This window comes from Poecilia reticulata, chromosome 3 (assembly GCF_904066995.2).
Source record: "Poecilia reticulata chromosome 3, P_reticulata-male-v2, whole genome shotgun sequence".
Lineage (NCBI taxonomy): Eukaryota > Metazoa > Chordata > Actinopteri > Cyprinodontiformes > Poeciliidae > Poecilia > Poecilia reticulata.
Window position 1 is genome coordinate 278,129 of NC_088832.1, and position 15,270 is coordinate 293,398.

At 40.3% G+C, this 15,270-nt stretch overlaps 1 protein-coding gene across 1 annotated transcript; it reads right to left on the reverse strand.

Moving 5' to 3' along the window:
- Window positions 1-1,193: 1,193 nt before the first annotated feature.
- ccnd1 (cyclin D1) lies at window positions 1,194-7,060 on the reverse strand. The gene is made up of 5 exons (XM_008404974.3): window positions 6,464-7,060; window positions 4,981-5,196; window positions 4,197-4,356; window positions 3,946-4,094; window positions 1,194-3,848 (listed from the first exon to the last, which is right to left on the reverse strand). The coding sequence occupies exons 1-5, from the start codon at window positions 6,659-6,661 to the stop codon at window positions 3,693-3,695; spliced, it is 879 nt and encodes a 292-aa protein (XP_008403196.1). The 5' UTR covers window positions 6,662-7,060; the 3' UTR covers window positions 1,194-3,692.
- Window positions 7,061-15,270: the final 8,210 nt, after the last annotated feature.

Here is a 15,270-nt window from a genome sequence, read left to right on the forward strand (position 1 = left end):
TTGCCCTGCAACAGACTGGCGACCTGTCCAGGATGTACCCTGTCTCTCACCCAGAACGTTAGCTGGAGATAGGCACCAGCAACCCTCCCGACCCCACATTGGGACAAGGGTGTAAAGAAAATGGATGGATGTATCTGTGCATCAGGAGGTCTGTTTGTACCCCTCAGCAATAGTATTTAGCTAAAAATATTAATTTAGCACTGCAGCAGTACCACCTGCTCACTGTACACTCCCTGCTGCACCATATCTTTGTAAATCTTGCCCTGTGTATGTGACCATTTTCTTTATTATTATTGGCTCTAGTGGCCTTTATTTCATAGTTAATTGACAGAAAGGTGGGTAATGAGAGAAGGGGAAGATATGCGACAAAGGTCACCAGGCCGAGAATCGAACCTGTGACAGCCTCGTCAAGGACTAAGGCTGCCATATGTGTGTTGTGCTTAACCCCTGTGACACCACAGCACACCCTATATGATTGTTTTTATGTATGACTGTTTTGCATATGAATCAGATTACGTCAAATATAGAGTAATGAGATGAATCCAATAATTATAAATCATGTTCAATTGGAAGTGACTGGCAGACACTTAATATTGCAAGTAATTTTAGTTTGAAGAGGATTAGACTTTGATTTTGATTGGAATTTTTACAATTATAGTTAAGAGACAGAATTGCATAGAAATACATCAAATTCAACAATGTTTGTATTTGACTGGCCTGAGTTTGCTGGAATTGTTGTGAAATTGGAACTATTGCAAAAATGAACTGTATGTGCTCTTGAAACTCATTCTTCCCATGATCAATGCAGCTATAAAAAGAAGCTGCACTCCTCAATTTTCTCTGCTTTTATTAGAGTGGAAACATGCTCTTTCGTTATCATAAATACTTGGTTCTGTCCATCAATATATGAATATATTGTTTATATCTGTTCAAGAGGCAGGAAGAGGTGGAGTACTGCACAGCTCACTAGCCAATCACGGAGCCAACACACAGACAGACAGGATCTCCACTTGACTTAACATGCAATGTTTTGAACCTAGGGAGAAAACTGGAGAGCCTGGAGGAAATGCCCTGGGAAACCATGCAATCAGTCCCAACATGTCATGATGAAGACATGGAGGAAGGCTGTGACTCTGAATCTGGGAAGCTTAGATCTTATGCCTGAGAAAAAAAAGACAGCGAGATCACCAGACTCCATCTAATTCATGTTTTTATTGTGTTGTCAGCACAAAGATGAATACACTGTGTCCCAATCGTAGAGCACACTCGACTGTGTAGAAGAATTTTGTGAAAACAACAAGAACAGTCTATGGCTTACAGAGTATGAATCTATTTACAAACTCAAATCAACGCACTGACATTTCAACAATTGAAGCACAAAGCTTTTTTTCTCTTTATAAATATAAAAAGGGGGGAGGAAGAAAGGCCTCAATGGGCCTAAAGGGGATAAAGTCTCTTTTTACCGAGACAGCTTAACACTCAACAGAGTAATAGATATCCCATTTTCTGTTATGGCACCACTATGAAAGCATGGCCTGGACTCGCTGGTTTCCATCATGGATGCTTCACCTTGAGCAGGTGGAACACAGCTGCTAGGCACTGACCCAACAGGCAAAATAGAATAAGAACTAAAACAAACAAAAAGACTAAAAGTCAGAGATAGATCTTGACTGTCGCATGAGGTATAGTGGATCAAACACTTCTCTATATATCTAATTTTTCCTTGTTTTTTGGAAATTGTTTGGAGAATCATATTATGTAATTATAAAAAAGGAGCACATATATTCTACACAAAACAACAAATGAGGATGTCAATAACAATTTTCTATGAGAAAATTCAAACCTAGAATGGCAGTATATTGACATTTATATGTATACAACAAAAACAATCAAAACATAGCAGCAAACGACAAGAAACAAAGCATTGTTTTTATCCATTTCAATTTTTTTTTTCACCTTTTGCTTTTTGTTTAACACGTAGCTGGGGTTTCTGGTTCTATAGCAGCAGAATACAAGGAGTGTTGTTCTCCTACACTCTATCTGTAATGTACAATCAGAACCCTAGCAGACAGAGCTCCTACACAGTTCAACACACTCACATCCTTTGACATAAAAGCCTGTATCAACCTGATGCATCGTGTGCAGGAACCTGGACTTTAACTCTAGCCATAAGACACGCCCTTTACTTTCACTCCTTGGTACTGTTGCCAACTTCGCTCTCTGCCTTTTTGTCCCCAACAAACGCTTCCCATGTCTTTCAGGTTTGTGCAAAATCATGTCAATAGTCTCACTACTCCTCTTTTTTCCAGCTTCATCTGTTTCCTGGAATACATGAGCAATGTTTGAACTTGAGTATTTGTGTTTGTGGGATGGGGTGCAGCTCTGGGGGTTCAGAGACGAACTGAAGATTTCATGGAGCCGTTTCTGCTCTGCAGGAAGATAAAAGCCCGTCTTTGAGATTTAACACCAGCAGGTTTTGCTAGGATCTGCTTAAAGTTATAAAAATAAATTCTATTTGAACATTAAAATACAAAACATTATTTGAATGATAAAAATGCAACTTATTTTTCCTCTTCCTCAGAATTTGTCCAGCTGGCTCCTGATGCTGAAGAATCAGACAAAGCAGTTCTGCTGCAGTGAAGGTTGGGAGGAGCATCAGGAGTCGCTCTGCCACTCATCAGCTCTTTGTCTCAGCAGGTGCAACTGTATGCAGATACCTCTCTACATTTCCTTCTCCTAAACATTTCAGCTCACCACCCCAACCCACTAGTCTGTTTTTAGATTTTTCACAAACTTTATCAATGTGAGTCTTTTTTTTGTTTGTTTTTAACTTGCGCCAGCATTACTGACCAAAAGTGCTTTTTCTATAGAAAAACAACCATTGGAATGGTCTGGGTGGATGTGGACTCTTCTTCTTACACGTGCACTGGTTTGATGTTGTCACATTACAGCAGACTAGAATGAGCAGAATGAAGGCTGTGAAGAACAAACAAGGCTTTCCATTTGTCCACATCAGTAGCCGCTAGCTTCAAAGATCAGAAAACAGAGCGTCACTCGTTATGCTGGCTCTACCAAACCAAACAGGATGGAACAGAAGAGGTATAAGACTAATGATGTTTAAAAAGGAAATTAATAAAGTGACTAAACATATGCAAGAAGGGGTAAATGAGACAAACATGAGTAGTTGGACAGATGGAATAAAGTCGTTCTACATAAGACGAAGGGAATGGAAAGAAAAAAACAATAAACAAAACAGCTTTAATAAACCAATAAAGGCCAGAGTCCAGGAGAAGACCTGAAACTGAAGACTGTTTGTGGGCTTGTTGGATCTGCAGTCATTAAAAGATTCCTAGTGTATTAAAAGAAAAACAAAAGCTATCTACTCAGAAGCTATCGACTGACAGCTTCTGAGGCTCCAGCCCTGCGGGACGCCCAGGTTCATCCTTTTCTCGGGTACATTTCTGTAGGTGGGGGTCACTGGCAGGAAATGGGACATGGGGTGTGCTGCATGGCAGCAGGCCACTCTGTCTCGTCATGGCAGCCATAGCAGGTAATGGAATTATAAGCCATGTTGGCAGCCAATCAGGAAGCAGGAGCAGGAAAAGATGGGGACGCAGAAATGGGAGCGAGCCTTCCATCAGTTCCCTCTGTCTCCTCCATCAAGAGGTTCATCGTGTGACATGCGTTCTTCCTCAGATGTTGACGTCTCTCACGTCTGTGGGCGTGCAGGACAGGTCGACGTCCTCGTCCATGCGTTTGGTTTCTGCTACGCTGCCGTGCTGCTGAGCCTGCCGCAGACTGGACTCCAACAGCGACTCTATCTGCTCCTGACACGACCGCAGACAGTCCTGAAAACGGGGGGGTGAAAACACATCAGGACTGTTACACAGACAACACATGGGACCACATAAATAGACTGGTGCTGTCAGAGGTGTGATCTTATACCGGGTCACTGCGAATGACCTGTGACAGGAAGTTGGTGAGGTTTGGTGAGGAGAGGGAGGCATCTTGGCTTTTCAGGTAGAGACCTTGAACAGCAGCCACTACACTTCCTGCTGCTACCATTGATGGAGGACTAGCAATAAAGTTGACATCTAGTGAAACAAGAAAATCATTTTATTCCACACACATAGGATCAGTCATGGTAAAGTCTATGCTGATCTCTGATATATTAGGACATTGTTGAGGTGGCTGACCTGTTGCGCAGAGCGCCACGAAGGTTTGAGCGTGTTTCCTGAGGATCTGCTTTGTGGAGGGGTGAATCTTCAACTTGGACAGGAAGTGCTCAATAAAGTCATGAGGAGTGACTGAAGCCAGGTCCCACTTGAGCTTGTTGAGAACCAGCAGCTCCATTTGCTGTGGACAGACAGAGGAGCACACACTCAGGGACAGACATCTCCTAATCCCCTCATCTGCCTCCAAAAATGTTTCACTGTCTCCATGTGTGCACTCAGTTTAACTTCAGGGCCTACACGACAGGTCAGCTCAGTTTAACTTCAGCAATCTAATTTATATTGCATCACAATAAATCAGATCATATTTAGTCATATCGTTTAGGCTATACTGTGCACTGAAAACCCTGCGTCATAATTTATTGCGATAATTACAGTTTTATATCACATGGACACAGCGGGCTACAGCTGGACCAAGTCATTTCTATTCAAAGCATCATAAACTTTTCTTCTGTCTGCATTTCAGCCTTGTGACCACTGGGTGTCGCTATAAATCCTATTTAAGGCATGTTCTGTGTCCATTCATGAAATCAGAGAGGTTACGGTCACCATGGGAAAGTACCAGGCAGCCGATTCAGACAAAGCGCCACGTTTATCACCTTTATTTTAACCAGACTCCTGGTCTTTGTCTTTTCATTTCTATGGAAGGCTGACAGAGCAGATTACCCTCTGTCGCTGTGGCCTCCGTGCATGCTGCTGATAATATGCTAAGTGTTATGAAACAGAAATGTCTGCAGAAGGTAATTACCAGCAGCTCCCCGGGTAGGACCGAGTTGTCCGTGTAGATGCAGAGCTTCTCTGCAGTGAGGGGGACAGTCTCCTTCATCTTGGATGCTAGAAACATGCAGGCTGCTCCTAGCAGCTGCAGTCTTGTTTTCCTGGTGGCCTCCACTGATAAAAATCTGTCCAAATAGTTCATCGCCAGTGGAAAAACCTCCTCCTCGCACTTCTGCTCTTCGCAGACCTGGAGGTGAGAAAAGCACGTTAGAAGCTGCTGCTGCACAAACATTTCCTCCCATTTTATCAGCTATAAACTGGTTGAATTCAAAATAAGCTCCAGCTACAATTACTTCGACTGACAAAAGATAGAAACATAACAAAATTAACCTCACGTGGCTTTGGTATTAAAAAATCAAACTGGGATCAGAATTTATAAAGCAAACTCAAATGTTGTTTAAACACGAAATAATATAAACTACAAAGTCAACAAAGTCTTTATGGAAGCTTTTTTTTAATCTCCAAGTGAAAATAATCTGGATTTAGTTCGTAGTCAGTTCTGACCGAGACACAAAGGTGGCGTAGATGCAAGTTTCACTCTAATTTCAACTTCGTCATCTTTTCAAAAAATAATTATAAATATTTAAAAATTACTAAGCCGGCTAAAATTGACATCTAAATGATCCTTATCGAATTTCTGATCGGATTGGGAGAAAAAATTCTGGAATGCGAGGTTATTGGAATTAAAAATATATATATCCGACGAAGCCTTTTCACGTGCTGCGGGGGATACTTCCCGACATCGTTCCAATGCGCGACTTTAAAAATTAATAAAAAATATATAGCGGCGAAGAACTTTATCCAAAAGTTGATGTAAATGTCTGATAACATCTAAGCAATCAAATCCGACTTTTAACGCCGCGAATTTACTTCGAGATCTGTTAAAAAAACAATTTTTTCCCTGAGCGACCTTCACAGAAAGCAGAGTTCAGAAGAAGGAAGACAAAGTTTAGCAGTTAATAGCAGCATAATGGCAACATGCACACACTAAACAAAGGTCTCCTGGTGGACGTGGATTTCTTGTTGATTTTATCGCTTCACTGTCACTCCTGTTTGCATTCTAGATTTTTAATGGTATTAAAATCTTCCTTAAAGGACAACAACAAAGATGGCGCGTAATAGGCTTCTGGCACGGGCCAGACTGCATACGTGTACATTGCTGTTATTTTGACGGAAATAAAAGCAGCTGTGTAGATTTTATAGACTCAATAATAACAATCAACCATGTACCAGGCTATATTAGTGGGAATTTGGATTTGAAGACAATCTCGCCGAAGAAGCAGCCAGCACTCAGTTCAAGCTACTGCTTTGAATGGCATTGTGTGCATTATCCTTCTATAACCTTAACATTCATTAGAATTTTCCTTTTTAGGTTTTTATTTTAAGATTTACAGATAAATCTAACAAACAAAATTCCTGTCGTTTAGGCTAAAGCAAAGGCGCTGAAAACTAACCTCCAACATCCAAGTGGCTAGTATTTTCCTCATTTTGGGTATAATCTCTTTCTGAACACACTTGAAGTAGTTGGGGGACGGTAGGTAGTTCTCCTCTGCCTTCAGCATAGTCTGTAGGACTCGGTCATTAAGTAGGTTTTCGTCCTGGTGGGCTCTCCTGATAGAGTCCACCTCGCAGCACAGCAGCTGCTCCTCCATAATAAACCTCGGTCGGGAACGTAGTGGCAGGACTGTCCTAATGAAATGTCCCCGGTTAGCTTACAGCAGGAAGAGACCGGTGCAGGCACGAGGAGACAGGCGGCTAAATTAAATCCCTTTGTTCTGTTCGTTGCTGCGTGCTGCTGTTCCTTCGGTGTGCGCGAGCCTTCTGAGGAACAGACCACTTCGCTCAGCGAGACAAAAACCCCTTCCCCGCGCGCCCCGACCTGCTTGTGTTCGAGCACGGCCGCACACACTAACTGCACTCTGGGAGGAGGAGGTGATACAAGCGATGACGTCAGCTGTTGTTGAAGGGGGAGGGGGATCAAAGAAATGTGCGCGAGGAAGGATTGCGTTATAGATGTAGGCCTATATACAGACGGAAAGAGAGAGAGGAAGGGAGAGGAAGACCTCCCTTTTGAAACCCCCCTCCGACACCTCCCTCCGCCTGCATGTAGCTTCTGGGGAGGAGGTGAGAGGTCCGGGACGGAGTCTGAGGAGCCTCTGTTGGCCGACCTATCAGGTTAAAGTCGGTAGGGGGCGATAACAGCCCTCCTCATCATGCTTCCTCCTGTGTCTTCCTGAGGCTGAATGAAAGCAGCAGCTTTGTGAGCAAACATGAGGTGAGCACATGGGGGAATAGTGAAACACTGCTTTATTCATTCATCCTATTTACTCCAGATATCAGTCCTGGGACAAAGGAGACTGGATGAAATATACCTTTACTAAGAGTTATGTTAAAGAAACAACTAAGGGCACCCCAATCACAGTGCAACTGGTTATAAACTCAGTAAATGAGGATCTCCTCGTCCTTTAGTTGCTCAAGTAATTTAACAATACACCTGAATTAATGAACATCTTTGCTTACAGATCTTGACTTTGTTACTGTATCCACTGAGTAATTTGGAAGAGGGGACGGTGGGAATTTCACATTACACTAATCTATATATAAATTAGTTGAGAACTTTAAAACATTTCTGAGTACAAAGCATGAAATAAAAGCCTTTCTTGCACACTCACACAGACACATGCACAGACACATACAGGAGGAGACTGGAGCTGGACCAATAGGAAGAATTGCTGTTACTAGGCAGACTATTACTGGTGCTGTAACTTTTTATGTGGGGAAAAGTTCATTGTACTGTAAAAGTTGACAGTATCATTGACAACCTCATCAAAGTTCTTTGACAGAGATTTTCAAATAAACTGTTTTAATAAGACAGCATTTTGTTGCTGTATTCAACCACAAAACCTGTGAAACTGCATAAAAGACACCTCACTGGATGTAAAGAGCGGTGGATTCTCACGTTTACAAGTTAGTTCACATTACACCAGTTTAGACCTCCAACACTCACATTGATCTGTGAAACTTCAGTTTTAAATGTGTCAATTGAAAATGTTTTATTGTACTTTCAATATGAATGAGAGCTTTTCACATTCCAGGAATTCCTCTTTTGGCTGTGGGGTTTACTACCGTATTGCCTGAAGAGTCTCAGCCTGACTTACTTTCAGAACATAGTTTGACTTTATTGTTGTTGTGTACTTTATGTATTGTTGTTATGACAACCAACATTGTTCTGCAATGCAAATAGAAACACACCTTGTAAAGACCCATGTGGTAGACATTTAAATGACCTGACAGCCATCTCTTCCTAAACTTTATTCAGTTTATCTGTTTTTTTACATTTGGTTTCAAATAAAATTCATATGAACTGTAGACATTGATTATTGAGTTTCCAGCCGTGTTAAATACTGTACAACAAAATGTTGCACTTTATTAGCATTTTGTATTACATTCTGAATACATATTAGGGAAAAAAACGTATGTATTTCACTTAACTAAAAACTTGGGCCTTGATTGTACATTGCTGCCATTTCACAATTAAATAATTCACAATTGTTAAACACCCAAACATTTTTGTATTATGTGTCATTAGTGAAACTAATCACTCAGTTATTTTAATTGAACGTTTTACATTCCTTCGTGTAATGCTATAACAAAAAAATCTGCTATGTGAACATACATGAAAGCTCAAACCAACTCTGATTCTGATCCTGGTGGTTTCTATCAACAGAAAGGCCGTCTGAGTTCCCCTCATGCACAGAAACATTGAGTCTTTCTGTGGGAAACAAAGGGAGCTGGAGCATGTGACTTTTGGAGTGAGCCTCTTCTAGCACCTTTATGGTAACAGCATAGGAAAATTTAAAGGGACAGTGGAAGCTCAATAAATACCAGCAGACAGATTCAAAACTGGGATCACATACACTCATAAGCAGTGTGTCTGAGGAGCAGTTTACCATGTAAACATTGTTATTTTATGTTTATTTAACAGCAGGGACATGAGGAGATCCTGTACTGGTTTGCCCTCACGTTTACTGTTCATTTAAAATGAACTTCAGCTACTTTTTGAATTTGTGATTGATTAATATCACTATTTGAAGCAGAACTGCTTTTACATTTTTTAAAATAAATTTTAAGCATCAAGTTAAATAAAGTATACTTTGATAGCACATCATGTGTAAACTAAGTGTGATAACAAATTAAAGAAAGAACAAATAAGTTTAATAAAAGAAAAGAGTACAACCTATTGTAAAAAGAACATAAACACAAAGACTACTATTGTTTTGACAAATACATATAAACACTTTCACGTTAGCTGAAACCTTTCATAAGAAGATTTGTGTACTTTCTATTGAAAGTACAAATAAAAACAACTCAGATTAGAGAAATTGGAGAAACTTCCCGTATGCTAGGGACATTTACCATAAACTCATTTTACCCTCTGAGTAGTGGGGAGAGATTTATTTCTTTATCAGGCTTGATGATAATTAGTGAGTAAGTTTACACATGTGAAAAGAAAGTACACCTTCTCTTGATTCAGTTCAGTTCAGTTTGTTTAGAGCAGTATTGTATAATTCTTGTTCCAGTGTTTTACCTGCAAGAACCTGATAAAAATAATATGTTTTATATGGTTTACAAATACTTACATTTAACCTTGGTTGTACAATTGAGTGCATCATTCTGATGTTCTCCAGCAAGTATGACAACTTTTACATAAACAGCTTTAGCAGTTTGTTGTGAGACTGACGACAGAATTATCCTCTGGCTTCATGCATGTTTATACAATATAATATGTATCACATCAAATAAACATATTCATCATGTTATACCAAAAAATATGTTACATTCATAACTTTATTGTTCAAATCTGAAGACTGTAGTGTAATAATGAGTACAAACATGACAAGTATGTTCTTTGAACTTTTAACTATATGAAGTGATGTTGCTGTATTTTTCTTTTGCGTGGGTGGTGGCTCTACACTTCTATACATTTCAAAGGTTTTTATGATTACACATTGTCCCAAAAGAAAACAGAACAATCCAAGTGTGATCTGTCAACTTTGGCAAGCTGCAGGGTACAATAATACAGGAGCAGGACTTTTATGGTTTTATGCATACTGAGAGCAGTAGGCAGAGACTCCACATGGGAAAGTTATGTCTAAAACAGGTTATCAATTTCAAAGGAAATTTCACGGCTTGATTTGTTGCACAGGTGATATCCTATCACAGTTCCACACTGGAATTCACTGAGCTCCTGAGAGCAAGCCATTACTTCACAAATGTTTGTAAAAACAGTCTGCATGCTTAGCAGACTGCTTCTATACACCTGTGGTCAAGGTCATGGAAGTCATTGGAACACCTGATTCAAATAATTTGAATGGATCAGCAAATACTATTGGCAATTTAATCAGACTACAGTCTTTCTGACAGGATGAGGTCTTTTGTTTTATGCCTGTCTGTCCAACTCCTCCTTAGCCTCTATCTTATCTGTACATGGATTGTTTTTTATTCCTGACCACATCTCCAATTCCCTTTGCTTTAGAGATGTTCCCCTTTTCAAAAACTTTCCTCCATTCAACAATAAGTCCCATAAGAGGACACTACGAGTCAAAAGAGCTTTACAACGCACCAAACTTTGCTTTTGAGTTTGGATTTAGTGAAGTTTAATGTAAGGACAACATTTTCAGTTGCGCATTAGAAATAAGCTCGTTATGGAGTCATTATAGCGGGCACTTACAAAAAAAAAAAGAAAATGAAATGTGTGTGTGTGTCTCAATTGTGTTTAAACATGTAGCACCACCCGGGTGCTACATGCTTAAACTCCACTTCTTGATTTTCCTTTCAGCAAAAAGTTAATGCTGTTGTTCTTGTCCATATATCCAGAATATACACTGCCACACACATCAAAAAACAGAGGGGGAAGACACACTACATTTACGTATTCATATAAATGTGTTAATGCATTTTCAGCCTTTTGCATGCATACATGCCTTACTACTTTTCAGCAAAACAATAACAATTAAAAAAAAGACTATCGGCTGGGTCAAAAAAAGAAAAGAAAACAGAATACTGCAATAATAATTCAATACAAAACAACAAAAAGAGAGAAAAAACAGCAAAAAATTATTCTGACGATTGAATAAATCATTAATTTAGTCCGTGGGTGTTTCAGAAGACTGTCATTGTAAAAGTTGTACTAAACAATAAAAATAACAACCTGAACTGTTTTAAATGTTTCACGTTTGAGTTTTCAGAAAGTTATTAAGGGCTTTTGTTTTAACTCTTTTATTCTCCAAACACAACTTATTCAGTAACTGAGTCCACTGAAGGAAAAATACTCGATACTCATAACCGCTTGACGTAAACCATTTAAAACTTTGTACATTTCAGCAAAACTGTCTTGGAAAAGGCTACAACTTCTGACAGTTACCCACATGAGTTGGTTGAGTCAGTTCCAAAGTTTACGTTTTGTTTAACACAAGATTAACAAGCTAGAACTTTTTTCTAGCCATTGAATATGTTTTACAGTATGGCCTTTGTTCTGTCTCCTGAGTATTCAGGCAGAAGCAGGAGGTAGATGTGAACACATCACAGAAGACAGTGATGTGGTTACTCAGAATGATCTGGTCCACAGATGATATTATGTGAATAATTTAGAATGTCAGAAGTTTCATAGTAAACATCTTATCTGCCATTGTAGTTTGATAAAAATAACTCCAAGCTGGATAATGGGAACACTTGATCAGATTACGGCTACTTCCAAAGTACATTGTCTATAAAAAGTATTCACCCCTTGAATGCTCTAGCCTTTTTATTGATTTTACAAATCAGTTATGATCAACATAATTTGGCTTTCTGACAAAAAAACCCTTTAACATTAAAATGAAAAATGATTTCTACAAAATTATTGAGTTCAAATATTACACAGAAAAACAATAAGTGGTTGCATAAACATTCACCACCTTTAAAATAACTGAGCTCATTCAACAGAGGTCCAATCAGTTGGTACTAAGATAAGATAAGATAAATCTTTATTGTCATTGTCACACGAACAACGAAATTTAGAAATTGCCGTAAGTCAAGTGCATATGCTAAAAAAGAAAACTTGTGTCACACTTTACAGATAAAATAAAACTAATAAATAAGAATAAGAATAACCTCACACACATCATCTCACACACATCATTCATAGTGATTAATGGTTATTTGATTGCATTTAGTTTTGTTATTGCTGTAGGATAAAAACTGTGTCTGAATCGGTTGGTTCTTGTTCTGATTGCTCTGTATCGTCTGCCTGAAGGCATCAGTGTAAACAGAGAATATCCAGGGTGAGAAGTGTCCTTTGTGATGAGTTGTGCCTTTTTTAGACAGCGATCACTGTGCAAGTCCTCCAGTGAGGGGAGAGAACAGCCAATGATTTTTTGGGCTGTATTCACAACCCTTTGTAGAGCTTTCCTTTGAGCCGCAGTGCTGTTGTTATACCATACGCAGATACAATAAGTCAGTATGCTCTCTATGGAGCACCTGTAAAGGGACACCAGCAGTTTCTCCTTGATGTTGTTCTTCCTGAGAACCCTCAGGAAGTAAAGTCTTTGCTGGGCCTTTTTTATCAGCTCGAAGGTGTTCACGTTCCATGTGAGGCCCTGCTCAATGTGGACCCCCAGAAAACGAAAGTCAGCTACCCTTTCCACACATTTTCCCCCAATGTGTAGTGGTTTGATGTCCGTTCTTTTCCTCCTGTAATCTATTATGAGTTCTTTTGTCTTTGTGCTGTTGAGGAGCAGATTGTTCTCCCTGCACCACACTGACAGCCGCTCCACCTCATCTCTATAGGCTGACTCATCACCGCCCGAGATGAGCCCCACTACTGTGGTGTCATCAGCAAACTTGATGATGGTGTTGCTGTGGTGGGCAGAGGTGCAGTCATATGTGTACAGACAATAGAGCAGGGGGCTCAACACACAGCCCTGGGGAGAGCCAGTACTAAGGCTAAGGGCAGTGGATGTATGTTGTCCCACCCTGACTCTCTGCTGTCGGTCGGTCAGGAAGCTCGTAATCCACATGCGGGTTGGGTGAGGGAGGCCCAGTTCCCCCAATTTGTACACCAGTCTGTGAGGGAGGATAGTATTGAAAGCAGAGCTGTAGTCCACAAAGAGCATCCGCACATAGTTCCCCTGCCGCTCCAGATGTGACAGAGCAGCATGGAGGGCTGTGGTCACAGCATCCTCTGTGGATCTGTTGGTTCTGTAGGCGAATTGATGGGGGTCAAAGCCAGGAGGGAGAAGTGCTGCGATATGACCCCGGACTAGTTTTTCAAAACACTTCATCACCACAGGGGTTAATGCCACTGGCCGGTAGTCGTTGAGGCAGGAGATGTGAGATTTCTTGGGTATGGGGACTATGGTTGAAGATTTCAGGCAGGATGGGACTGTAGACAGGGCTAGGGACTGGTTGAAGATCCTGGTGAAGACTCCAGCCAGTTGATCAGCGCAGTCTTTGAGGACACGACCAGGGACGCCATCAGGCCCAGCAGCCTTCCTTGGGTTGACGGCCCGCAGTGTGCGCCTCACCTCGTGCTCCTCTACGACGAGGAGTGTGGTGTCGTGGGTCACTTGATGTAGTGTGGCTGCCTCTGTTGGTTTCACATCGAAGCGGGCAAAGAAGAGGTTCAGCTCCTCTGCCAGCGCGGCGTCGCCTTCCGCAGCTGCGAAGTCATTTCACAGAGTGACTGCAGATCAGCTGACTGCAGTAAGTGTCTTCAGTAGTAGAAAACCATCTGGTTCTGGAAGGTCCGGCCAACTCAGTTTTCCTGGCTACCATTACAGCATGAAGGCTAAAGAAAATAAAATCTATCAGAGAAAATGTTATTGAAAAGTACCAGTCATGGGATGGATGCAAAAAAATCTTATAAAGGGGCAGTATAATGTATTTTCTAGGCATACAGTGGCATTTTATAGCACAATCTAGTAACTATGTTACCTTCAGTTGTTACAAAAAATCTGTATTTATTTGACTTTGCAATTTAATACCTTGAATTTAGGCCTCTGTCACTTTTCCTTCTCCTTATTTTTCTGGAACTCTGCCTTGAGGTAGTGACTTCAACATGACTCCTATATTAACCTAGGTGAGGCTTTCATATTTAAAAGAAATTGCTGGGAGCCATGCAGTTGCAAATCAACTATTGAGCACCAGCCTTTCTGACTGTAGTTTCTGTTTTACCTTCTGTGTCCCACCCAGGTCTGTTTACCAGTTCCAGGACCTGACCAAAGCCCCTCAGTGTTATTACCTTGAGAAATAATGAGATTTGTTTGTGTATAAAACAGGCATTAATGCCAAAAATGTTCTAATGTTACAAGTAATACAAATGGAACAAATAGAGTGCTTGACCACACTTCGCTCACCTTCGGCATGTAACCGAGTGTGCATCCCTAAGTAGAAGTTTTAGGGTAAATCTGATGATACATTGTCAACATTGCATGTCTGTTGAGCTCATCCAAGATTGTGTGGTAGAATGCAGACAGAGCCACCGCTGTTCACATTTCCAAGAGAAGTGTTTCTGCCGATGTGAAAACACAGCTTTACATACAGCACATCAGTTGTATCATGTGACAAGTTCCAATCATTTGCACATTTAAAATATTGGTCATTATAGTACCACAGGCACATGTTCATGGCATACTAAGTTGTTGACTCTTCTGAAATTACCTCCTAATCTGGACCTTGTGATTAAATATTCCCAGTTTCCATTGAAACACTCAAGCGAGTGTTTCAATGGAAACATGTTGGAATACTGGCTCAAAAAAGCCTGTATTCCACCATGTATTCCTTCAAATGGAGATGTAAACACATGTTGGCATTGCAGTGCAATGGGCCAAACAGTCTAACAGATTTTGAGAAGTCTGTAGGTATTGTTCAGTTATAGAAGTATGCCATGAAGAAGAATGATTGGAGAAAGAATATCCGGTAAAATAAATCTTACAGGTGCATTAGGAGCACTGAAAAACTTAGTTTTGGTTGAATTGATGATATAAAAGCAGAATATCCAGGATTACATGCAAAGACTTTTGTTGAACGTGATCTTACTTTGACATTCCACCCATCTGTAGATTTATCATTATGTAACTTAATCAAAAATAAAAAAAGAAACTTGTTCCAGAGTGGTTCATTGTACAAAAATATTTTTGTGAACAATATTCAAACTAAACAGTTCACTGATTTCTTTAAAGACCCAGAGTCAAGTCATATTGGAATAGCAGTATGCATTCCA